The sequence below is a fragment of the Solanum pennellii genome, chromosome 11, assembly GCF_001406875.1.
Source record: "Solanum pennellii chromosome 11, SPENNV200".
In the NCBI taxonomy this organism is placed as follows: domain Eukaryota; kingdom Viridiplantae; phylum Streptophyta; class Magnoliopsida; order Solanales; family Solanaceae; genus Solanum; species Solanum pennellii.
In genome coordinates this window covers 3,234,223-3,246,719 of record NC_028647.1, presented here as the reverse complement: position 1 = coordinate 3,246,719, position 12,497 = coordinate 3,234,223, and the positions used below count along the sequence as shown (strand labels likewise).

Here is a 12,497-nt window from a genome sequence, read left to right as displayed (position 1 = left end):
ATCGATAATCGAACCGAACGATCAATAACAGAAAAATCAATAACTGATAAGCTAATCTTAATGGTTCTACAACCGTTTAGCATCTCTACAAATCAATAACCAGTAAGTCAAATCGATAAACTTCAAAGCCGAATTATTCGATACGTAGCCCTAACCCGAACGGATAGACTGTAAGACCCTATGTACCTCAACTATAACTTCGTAGCAATAACGTTTAACAAATGTGTACGATAAGTTAGAGATGGCAACACACAACAACCAATTGATTAATCCTGAACTTCACAACAACAACTTCAATTGAATGTACAGATGAGAGGTGGCAACACATAACGACCAATTGACAAATCTAGAACTTTACACAATCTTAATCGAACCTATATGATAGTTGAGAGGTGGCGACGCACAACGACCAATCTTGAAAACTACTCTTTGATCAATCAACAATCCGTTGTAGTCTAGTTGGTTAGGATACTCGGCTCTCACCCGAGAGACCCGGGTTCAAGTCCCGGCAACGGAAATTATTTTTTTCTAATTTTTTAATCAAAATAATGCATTATATAAAACGTACCTCTTACGCTTTACAACTTGTACCTCAAACATCAAAAATCCATCTTTATAAACCACCAAAAAAAAACCTCACATTTCCCCTAAAAATGGCTTCCATTCCTCTTCTCCGTTTCACTCCCACTACTACCCCTCATCTTCTCCCCCACCCTCTCAACCTCAATTTACTCCAAACCCGTATTCAAACCCGAACCCGTATCCATACCAAACCCACCACTTCCATCTCCGCCTCTTACAACCCAATCCCCGCCACCGACCGCCTTATCTCCGCCGTCGCTTACTTTCTCCCCTTCTTCAACGGCCTTCAATACGGCCGTTTCCTCTTCGCTCAATACCCAACCCTAGCTCTTCCATTTCAACCAATTCTCCCACTTCTATCACTCTACCGGTCTCTCCCATACGCTAGCTTTGTCACTTTCTTTGCACTCTACTTAGGTATTGTTCGGAATGAGAATCTGAACAAGTACCCCCGGTTCAACGCCCTGCAAGCGGTGGTGCTCGACGTTCTACTGGTGCTTCCGATGTTGATTCAGAGGATATTTTCACCGGGTCAATCGGGTATTGGGCTGAAATTTACGGTTTGGATGCATAATGGGCTTTTTGTGTTTGTTGTGGGCTGTTTTATTTATGGGCTTGTTTCTTCTATACTTGGAAAAACTCCTTATTTGCCTTTTGTTACTGAAGCTGCTAATAGGCAAATGTAGTTCTTTTTAAAAATTTATTTATTTAATATGTTGTTTTGTGATTTTCTCTTCTTTTTTTTTGGTAATGAAAGGAAGGGTTTTGTTGCATGGAATTGTAATTTTTATGTATGATATTTTAAATCGGATCGTCAACGAGATGTTTATCCAAGAGAGATGCAATTGAAGGGCTCGTAAAGTTCAAATCTTGATAAAGTAACTTCTATATGACAATACATCGATTCCCGTGGGATAAATAATAATATCTTCGATCAACGCAATATTTTGTAATGGAATCATTACACATTATACTTCACACCGAACAACTCGTAAATGTACTAGTAATGAAGGGTTTTCAGTTGCAAATCAAATGTTTTATTATGTGTGAATAACTAATCATTGTATAATACATCGTTTCTTTATTAGCTATCAAACGACAGTCTAAGGAATATCGAAGGCTTTTGTCGAATAGAGAATATAATTCCTTGCTTATATCAACACTTGAACTTTTCAAGGTTTGGTCTACGTGTTGAAAGTTTATCGAAAACAATCTGTCTCTACTTCCCAAGATAGGAGGGTAAGGTCTGCATATCATACATTGTCCTCCTCAGATCCCACTTGTGGGATTACGCTGACTATGTTGTTTCTGTTGTTGTAAGTTACATTGTTAAAGGATTGAACTTCAACAAAGAATAATAAAACTACAATTTGTTCATCATGCAAGGCCAAAACCAGAATACTATCATCGGCCAGAAAAACGATAGGGCTTCATAACCTGAAAACCATCTCAATGCAACCATAGGATCATTCATTGTTCTGGTGAAGCAAATTATGGAGCTAATTGAACGACTCTTGCAAGTGTAAAACCTTTAGTCGCGCCAAATCTTCATCACATTAAAACTACCATAACTTGAGTTGCTAATAGACTCCCAACAAGTTGCTGCGTAAACTATACAGTACTCCAGCCAACTTCTTTCCTCACTTTCCTGTCTTTCATTATTTTCCTCACCATTTCTACCTCTTCCCACATTCCTACACAACTATATAGGTCTGAGATTGCGATATAGTACCCATCATTTTCCGGGTCAGACTCAATAGCATGTTTTGCGATTCTTATACCCTTCTCAACCTGACTGTGAAGTTTACAAGAACTTAGTAAAGAACCCCAGATAGCTGCATCTCGAGCTATTGGCATGGACAAAACCAAAGTTTCAGCGTCATCCAGATTACCAGAACGACCTAGAAGATCAACCATACAAGAATAGTGCTTCAGTGTGGGCATCAACGAATAATCTTTCATTCGACTAAATATGGACTTTCCTTCTTCAACCAGCCCTGCATGAGCACACGCTGAGAGCACAGCAAGAAAAGTAAGTTCATTCGGCTTAATTTCCGTCTGTTCCATGTTTTTGAACATTTCTATAGCATCATTTGCTTCTCCATACATAGCATAGCCTGATATCAGTACGTTCCAAGAAACGATATCTTTCTTTTCCATTGAATCAAATATTTCTCTGGACTTTGTTAGCTGTCCACATTTTGCGTACATATCAGTCAATGCAGTATCAAGCAAAGTATTATTTCCGAACCCAACTTCCTTGATGTATTGATGAACTTTCTCTCCTTTCTCCAGGGAAGACACTTGAGAAGAAGCGGAGAGCAAAATCACCAGCGTTGCAATATTAGGCTTGTAACTTTCTGCTCTCATCTCATCAAAAAGACCAAAAGCCTCCGCAATGTTTCCACAACTAATATAGGAAGTCATCATTGTGTTCCACGTAACAACATCCTTATCGGTCATCATACAAAAAACTCTCCATGATAAAGTTAGATTCTTTCTTCTTCCATACATATCTATTAGCGAATTAGCAACAGAAACATTTCCAAGCATCAGATTTTTTATAAAATGACAATGCAGAGATTCACCTAAACGGAATTTTTCCAACCGAGAGCAAGAAGAAATCACAGATATCAAGCTGTTGATATCAGATTCGATTCCCAAGTATTGCATCTCTCTGAATAAATCAATGCACTTGGCTTCTAATCCGGCCTTCCAAAAGCCAATCGTCATCACGTTCCAAGCCTCTGTGTTTTGTTCATTCCCTCCATTAAATATCTTTTCTGCCAAATTCAAGAGTCTAAGCTTGCAATACATGGCCAGTAATGCATTACCAACCATGTGATCGTCATAGTTTCTTCTCAAGATGAATCCATGGAAAGTCTTAGCTTCCAAAATCATCGCGACATTACCTAAACCAGAAAGCACACAACTAATTACCATCCCATCCGGGGTAATCCCACTAGCCAGCATTCTCAAGAACATATCAACACATTCACCTATACACTCATATTTTGCATAAACGCCAATTACTACCGTCCAGGAAAACAAATCCTTCTCATCAACCTCACAAAACGAACGATATGTTTCTTCAACCGAACCACATTTCGAGTACATTAACAAAACAGAAGACTGAACAACTTGATGATAACCAAAACCAGTTTTCATAGCCAACCCATGAAAACACTTACCTTCTACCAATGAACCTAAATTCCCACAAGCTTGAAATCCACCTTCCAACGTGCGAAAATTCGGCCTCACCTCACCTTCTCCATCCTTACACATCAAACAAAAATACTCTAACCCTTTACCACTCTCTCCATTCTCTACACACCCTTTTACAATCGCAGTCCAAGAGACAACATCTCTCACAGGTATTTCATCAAACACATCACACGCATACCCCATAACCCCACATTTCGAGTACATATATACCAACGAAGCTCCAACAGCACTATTACCATCAAAAAGATTCAATTTTAACACCACCCCATGAACCCCCATCCCAATTTCAACCAACCCAAGTTCAGCACAAGCAGAAACAACCATTGGTATCGTAAACTGATTAGGCAGAGCATTAAAACACCGCATACCGGAGTAAAACTCAAGCGATTCTGTGTATTTCCCATTAGAAAAATAAGCTTTGATAATCGAATTCCAAAGAAAAGGGTCTTTGAAATTGATGAAATCAAACACTTTCCTTGAAGAAATGAGGTCATTGTTCGAAGCATAAAGAGAGATGAGCTTTGCTGCTATGTACACGTTGTGGGTATGGCCAGTTGTGATTATGAAGGCGTGAGATTGAAGAAGGGATTTGAGGTTTGAAGAAAAGCCATTAATGGAGAAGAATGTGTTGATTTTGTGGTGAAGATTTTGAAGTTTAGTTCTTAACATGGAGAGTGTACAGTTGAAGCAAAAACAAGAAATGGGGTAATATAAATTTTATTAAATTAATTTGATTTTTAAAGTCATTTTCGATGATTTACTTCGATTTTCAAAGAAACATTTCAATTCGATTAAAATAACACTTCATGAATATAGAAATATTAAAAAAGAAAAATTTAGTTAAAAATAAATCTAGATTTAAAAGTGAATGTTTCATATCGCATCAACAAATTTTTTGTACAAATACCAATTTATATATTTATTAGTATACTAATAATAATAATAATAATATAAACAAATTTTTTTGTACCAATACCAATTCATATACATAATGATATTAAAATTTTAGTTGTTTTATAATCATATCATTCGTACCATGTCAACCTTTAATCCTAAACCAAGGGAATTTTTAAACAATTATAAATAGACTTATATTCAAAATGAGACAATATGTACCCAAATTTAATTATTTTATTTTGGAGAGATTAAATTTTCCAAATTTTTTGTATAAGCAAAATCATTTTGAAGAGTAGATGAATTAATATCATCACCATCTAACGGTCACCTTCAATTTCTTAATCTGAATGATCCATCAAATATCCTAAATATACTTTTACCAGGGGCGGATTTATATTTGGTTCAGGGGTTCATTCGAATCCATATAGATAAGGTAAATCTTCTGTATTTTGGTAGATATATATATATTGGGGTCAGTGGCAAGTCTCCTGAATATCTTCATGCCCCCAGTTTGAATCCATGCGATAACATTTATTTATTTTCTTTTTTTAGTCTCAGTTTATTTTTTTAAAAAAATCATGTCTATTTTTCAAGCTTTTCTTGGCCTTATTTTTTAAATTTTAAAACGTGCTAAAAGTGTGGTTTTAAACCCCAAAAAAAATTCAAGGGTCCCATTTCTAAAAACTTCTTTACACATTTATACTTTTATTTTTCGAACCCCTGAACGAAAAATCCTGAGTCCGCCACTGACTTTCACTACTTTCATTATTTACGATATTACAAATTAATAACACTTCACCATCTAGAAACCTCTATATTGACATCCCTTCATTGGATATCGTAAAGGATTTAATCCACAATTTTAAACGTCCATACTCATTCATTATCCATAAAATAACTATATATAAAATGAGTGTATTACAATAGGTATTAGGTATGGATATCTCTTCGTACATCTCATTTGAAGAGACTTTACAGGCAGCCTATCAAGAATTTCTTCTTGAATGTTGTGAATATGCATAGCTTCCAAGGAAAACAAAAATAGAATAAAATAGGGTTTATGGTTAATTAAGTTAGTGACTCTATTTATAATAAAACAATCTTTTTGTTAATTTTTTAAAAAAAAATATAAAGTCCTTGTACAAGTAAACTTTGAATTCTAAAAGGATTCGTATTTATGTAACTTTGATCTCTAAAAGGATTCATATTTATATTGGGGCCGTTTTATTTAATTAACGTGTAATTTTTTTAAAAAAAAGATAGAACTAATCAAAATTGTGAACCCATAGAAATTAAAACCTACTTATTAATTTGAAAATCGTGAAATTAGCTGCCTAGTTGACCTAAGTCCTCGTCTTGATAGACAGAGTATATAGTACCTCTTGTTGATGAAAGGTAGAGATATCCCGTGACGAAATTTATCACGAAGGTTGATCCGAACTTCAGGATCATTAAAAATAAATAAATAAATAAATATACATTAATTAAAATCATTCATCTCCTTAAAAGAAAAGAAGCAAATCCCCTTTTATGGCCTCCACACTTTTAAGATTCATTTGGTTTTTCATGTAAGCGTCCTCAAACTATACCATGAGGACAAGGAAGACCCGAGTTGGAACCAGTCGAGACGGCCACTCATAACTATCACTGCCTTGCACGATCGAAAGATTGAGTCTTAATAAACTATCAAGCAAAACGAAAGTGAGGTAAACAAGCCAGAGCCATATTCCTTGTTCATTGTAAGGGACAAACTCCGAATGAGGCCACATGGGAGAAATATGAAGACTTGTGGCAGTTCAAGGACTGAGAGGAGTTCTTGCATCAATAGGTGGGGGAGAGTGTCATGTCCCTACTTTGTCAGTCAAATTTTGCATCGGGATAGAGGAGAAAGAATTTAGAGTCGTATGGAGAACTCTAGGAACTTCCAAGACAACTTCAAAAAGGCTTTAGAAATACAGAAATCATTAGAATATGTAAAAAGAAATCTAAAAATCCCTAGAATATCTAAAAAATTTTGGAAAGGGACCAAATGATAATTATTAGAGAACTTATAAAGTAAATATTTACACTTTAGCTCCTAGATAGTAGTATAAATAAAGCGGCTTCATTTGCAAACCATCACCAACTTTTAAAGCCTTCAAGCAAATACAAAAGCTTCTCTAAATCTCTGTGGGTCTTTCTTTACATTCTCTAGCATCAAAAGGCTTACTTGAGATGCTTATTCTAGCAAATACAAAATCTTCTTCCAAAAGCTTATCTAAGTCTCTCTGAGTCTTTATTTACATTCTCGATATAACTTCAAAAGGCTTACTTGAGCTGCTTATTCTAAGGTTGAAAGCTCCATATATTGAAAAAGAAGGATCTATCAAGTTTTCTTGAAACTAGCACGAATAATCATTGTATAATGTCGTCATAACTATTCTTTTTATTACTAGGGGTGTTGATATGATTGTTGTATAGTAGTTCTAGAATTCCGAACTCGAATACATAGTATTCAAACTCAATCTCCTCCACACAACTAGTGAAGAAGAGACAGGGGCACAAAGGTCCAATCCTAACTTGTTTGAGACCGATACATATATGTAGCTATGGTTGTTGTAGCTCTAGAATACCAAACTTGAACCCATAGTATTCAAACTCAATATTCGTTTAAAAAAATAGTATTGTATATACAATCAAAAGTGTTTTTAATGCATATGTAGTAAATGTTGAATTTTTTTGAATCGTCTTAATAAAAAATTTATATACATACACATCTAACCAACTGGCACAAAAACCGTACATGGAAGATTAATGAAATATACATTATGTTGTTATGTGCAAAGTATGTTTACACCTAAGTGAAGTTTAAACTTATTATAGTGTCTTAAAAGCCATGATTTTACATATAATAATATATGTTAATTACCTTACTCCTCAAGAATATACCTAGAATATATTTATATTGTCCGCGTATATAAAAAAATATATATTTGTGTGTCATATTTATCCCCATTATCTTGAATGATACATCTTTAATCCATCGTATGAGAACCAATTACTATTCTTGAATTGATGAAGATATATTAGAAATAACGCGTGAATAATTTTTTATTATTATTATTGTTATTATTATAAGAGATTATCGTGCATGAAAATTTTAAATATTGATCAGTGAATTACCATACTTGAAAATTGAAATGATAATTGGACTATCGTTTTTTTTCTCTTTTCAATGAAGACAAGAATAAATCTTGATTTTTAAGACCATATAATATACAACAATCCGTTGTAGTCTAGTTGGTTAGGATACTCGGCTCTCACTCGAGAGACCCGGGTTCAAGTCCCGGCAACAGAATATTTTTTGGAAAAATTATTGAAATACACGTGTTATGTTTCCCTTATTTCCAATATCTCTTTTTATTTCTAAAAACTCTTATTTCTTTAATATATCCGAGCTACTTATTAATGTGTCCGAACCATCATTTAGTGTGTCCGATCTACATATTATGTATTCACTTTATTTTATAATGTATCCGAGCTAGTTTTTATGTATCCGTTTTATGTTATAATGTTTCTGAGATACTCTTTAATGTACTCTAGCTACATATTAATGTATTCGATTTGTATTACTTTTTAAGGAATTAATATAATTACAAGGCATAAATAGTAATTTTTGGAAAGTATTGAAAAAGAAGGATCTATCAAGTTTTCTTGAAACTAGCAGGAATAATCATCGTATAATGTCGTCATAACTATTATTATGATTCATATCGTCAATCTCTACAAATTGAGACTAGGGGTGTAGATATGATTGTTGTATAGTAGTTCTAGAATTCCAAACTCGAATACATAGTATTCAAACTCAATCTCCTCCACACAACTAATGAAGAAGGTAGGGGACACAGAGATCCAATCCTAACTTGTTTGAGGCTGAGACGTATATGTAGCTATGGTTGTTGTTGTAGCTCTAGAATACCAAACTCGAACACATAGTATTCAAACTCGATCTTCGTTGAAAAAATTAGTATTGTATATACAATCAAAAGTGTTTTTAATGCGTATGTAGTAAATGTTGAATTTTCTTGAATCGTCTTAATAAAAATTTTGTATATACACACACCTAACCAATTGGCACAAAAACCGTACATGGAAGATTAATGAAATATACATTATGTTGTGCAAAGTATGTTTACACCTAAGTGAAGTTTAAACTTATTATAGTGTCTTAAAAGCCATGATTTTACATATAATAATATATGTTAATTACCTTACTTCTCAAGAATATACCTAAAATATATTTATATTGTCCGTGTATATAAAATAATATATATTTCTGTGTATGATACATCTTTAATCCATCGTATGAGAACCAATTACTATTCTTGAATTGTTAAGGATATATAAAAAATAACGCGTGGACAATTTTGTTATTATTATTATAAGATATTATCGTGCATGAAAATTTTAAATATTAATCAGTGAATTACCATACTTGAAATGATAATTGGACTATCGTTTTTTTTCTCTTTTCAATGAAGACAAGAGTAAATCTTAATTTTTAAGACCATATATTATACAACAATCCGTTGTAGTCTAGTTGGTTAGGATACTCGGCTCTCACCCGAGAGACCCGGGTTCAAGTCCCGGCAACGGAATATTTTTTTGGTTTTTTTACGAAATATTTGTCTCATAGAGCTAAAATTCCTGATCCGCCTTATGCGTAAATCTACCTCTACTTCTTTTCAATAACTGTTCGATATTCGTATTGAATGTCAGTTAATCCGTATTTGCATCGAATATGACCTATTTGGAAAAAAACTTATAAAAGATTTTTCTATACTTAAAAGTTAGGACTCGAAATCGAAAGTTCTAATTAAGGAAGAAGCAATCATCGACAAATACATTGCAATTTTAAACGATTCATTTGAGATTCACTTAATTATACTAATTATTATCACAAGTCATATTCTTGAATTATGTTAAAACAAAATAAAATGGTGAACCAATTTTGCTTCTTTGTTTACGAAATGTTAGGAAAAAATTATTTGTTTTTAATTTGATAAAAACCAAAAAAAAAAAAACAAAAAAAACTAAATATAATTTCGAAATGGACTATACAAGAGTATTATATGAAAATGTAATTAAGTCATTAATATATGATTATATATAATATATAGACAACTAATGTTATTAGAGTATCCAGGCTGTTTCCATGTGATTAAAGATTCTAAAGTGATAATATTGTTAAGGATAATGTTCTCTCAAGGTTTGATTCATTGTTAATAGTTTCTCGTCCCGTCAACTTTTACTTGTTCATTTTAAATTTTATATGTTTTTTTATGAAATAATATTCATATTAATTAATATATAGTCAGTCTTATATCTTGAAAATTAAATAATTAATATCAAAAATAAAAATTAAAAATATTAATATAAAAAATATTTATCACTTTATCACAATCGATATTATACTGAAAAATCTACTTATAACTAGACTAGAATTATAATTGGTCGGTCTGCATGACTGCATGCCATGTCCCTAATAATAATAATAATAATTATAAAGACTTTTATATACAGTAATAAAATAAATTTATTCCATCATGTGGTAGTATAAAAGTAATTTATGATTTTATTCATTTCACTTTTCTAGATGATTTTCTTTAGTTATATTTCACTTTACATATAAATATATATAGAGCCCTTCTTAAAAAAAAAGCTTTTGATCTTGTTATTTAAAGCTCGCGCGAACGGTTTATAAGTAGGTTATAGTTTTCCTTTTAATTAGATTAAGCAGAAATGTATAAATTTGTGATGAATAATGTAAAATAGAAGCACGTATCTGGTTATTTCTAAAAAAAATTTCTTAAAAATCAAATTTAGGGCTGATTATCAATGTTTAAAGGATAGTACCACGTGCCTTATTTTCACGGACAAACTATATCAAATTTTTCAACATTATTACAATCCACCTATATCTACCCGTGAATACTTAGACTTCTTCAATATATCACAAAGTATTACTTGAATTTACGATTTGTCCTTAAGAAAATTGTTACTCTGTTTATCATTGGGAAAATCATACAATTATCAGGTCAATTCTGGATTTTAAAGTTTCTTTAGGGTGTTCTTAGGATTTTTTAGATATAAGATTTTATTAAAAAAAAAATTGGGGGGTCTTTTAGGTTTACGATTTTATACGATTTAGAAAAAAAGTTATGATTATGACATTATTATCGTCTAATATGATTTTGGTCAAAAATTTTATACTTATTTTAAAAAATTCACCTTGAGAGTTAAAAAATTATAGGAAAGATACCTCAATTTCATAGCTTGAATTAAACTCTAAACTAAATCTCTACTTAAAATAATTAAAAGATAATTAAAATGAGGTATGTACAAATAATTGATGGAAAAATATTCAAGTAAATAATAAATACGCATTTTTCTAATTATTGTTCTATAGTTAGACATAACAATTTCTATTTTTTCTGCTTCTTTAAATATTTATCATATAAAAAGACTTCAATATGCACCAAAAACATATGTGAAAAATATTTCTATATTTTTAAGGGAGTCTTTTTTCAATCTACAATCGCCACTCTTTCGTTTTAAATTATTTTTTATATTTTTTTTACGCGTTGCTTAAAAAATATTAATTAAGAAGAGTTTTTTTATAATTTTATTTTGATTTATGATTTAACAACTCTTCATATTATATTACTCAATAATCATAATATTAAAAAACAATTACTAGTACAATGGCTAAACTGGAAAATTTAAAATAACTAAAAATAATTTAAGATATCTAATTGCAATTTTTTTTCAATAAATAAATCTAACTATAATGCACGTGTTGAGAACTTTTTTTCTGACTTTTGAATAATTAATTATTCTGAATATTGTCAGAAAAAAAAGAAAGATGTTATAAATCCATTAAATAAGTGGATAGTCCATAAAGTTAGTACATGAACAACCATTCATATTCACTAGGTTACATGAACCTTTTTGGATAAGTATGTATCTATTTATTATGATACTTAATATGGTGACCTTTGGAATGATTTCTCACTCTATAAATAGGGTTGTTCATTCACTATTGTAATATATACATATGAAACTTATATATACTTGAATAAAAGAAAGTCTTCTCCTACATCTATTTCTCTTGTCTTCTTCTTATAATCTTGATTTTACAACACGTTATCAGCACGAGTCTCTACCAGTTCAAGTAAAGACTTTCAAAGCCTCGGAGGTAAGAATTTCCTTTATTTTTAAATAATGTCTAATCTTTCTAAACTTGAATTTCTTGCTCTAGACATATCGGGAAAAAGCTATCTATCATGGGCACTCGATGCAGAAATTCATCTTAATGCGATGGGTCTAGCAGACACCATCCAAGAAAATAATCAAGCATCGAATCAAAACCGTGATAAGGCCATGATATTTCTCCGTCATCACCTTGATGAGGGTTTGAAAATGGAATTCTCTCACTGTTAAGGATCCTCTGGTGTTGTGGAACAATTTAAAATATAGATATGACCACCTGAAGTTGGTCGTCCTTCCACAGGCACATTTTGACTGGATCCACTTGAGACTTCAAGATTTTAAATCTATCAGTGAGTATAACTCTTCCATGTTTAAAATTATCTCACAATTAAAATTATGTGGAGAAAATATCACTGACCATGATATGCTGGAAAAAACGTTTTCCACTTTCCCTGCCTCGAGTATGCTTCTGCAGCAGCAATACCGAGAAATGGGATTTAAAAAGTATTCCGAATTAATTCACGTCTCCTTGTTGCTGAACA

The 12,497-nt window shown here is 32.0% G+C and overlaps 2 protein-coding genes and 3 non-coding genes across 5 annotated transcripts; 4 read left to right on the top strand and 1 right to left on the bottom strand.

Moving 5' to 3' along the window:
• Nucleotides 1–444: 444 nt before the first annotated feature.
• On the top strand, nt 445–517 carry TRNAE-CUC. Its single transcript has one exon. It is a non-coding gene; the product is annotated as a tRNA-Glu (tRNA).
• A 69-nt stretch (nt 518–586) lies between these two features.
• On the top strand, nt 587–1,416 carry LOC107005088 (protein TIC 20-II, chloroplastic). Its single transcript, XM_015203582.2, has one exon. The coding sequence runs from the start codon at nt 654–656 to the stop codon at nt 1,266–1,268; it is 615 nt and encodes a 204-aa protein (XP_015059068.1). The 5' UTR covers nt 587–653; the 3' UTR covers nt 1,269–1,416.
• Nucleotides 1,417–1,596: 180 nt separating this feature from the next.
• Nucleotides 1,597–4,506, bottom strand: LOC107005087 (pentatricopeptide repeat-containing protein At4g39952, mitochondrial). The gene has a single exon (XM_015203581.2). It carries the CDS (start codon nt 4,474–4,476, stop codon nt 2,194–2,196), a length of 2,283 nt encoding a protein of 760 aa, XP_015059067.1. The 5' UTR covers nt 4,477–4,506; the 3' UTR covers nt 1,597–2,193.
• Nucleotides 4,507–7,968: 3,462 nt separating this feature from the next.
• Nucleotides 7,969–8,041, top strand: TRNAE-CUC. The gene has a single exon. It is a non-coding gene; the product is annotated as a tRNA-Glu (tRNA).
• Nucleotides 8,042–9,268: 1,227 nt separating this feature from the next.
• TRNAE-CUC lies at nt 9,269–9,341 on the top strand. Its single transcript has one exon. It is a non-coding gene; the product is annotated as a tRNA-Glu (tRNA).
• The last annotated feature ends 3,156 nt before the right edge of the window (nt 9,342–12,497 follow it).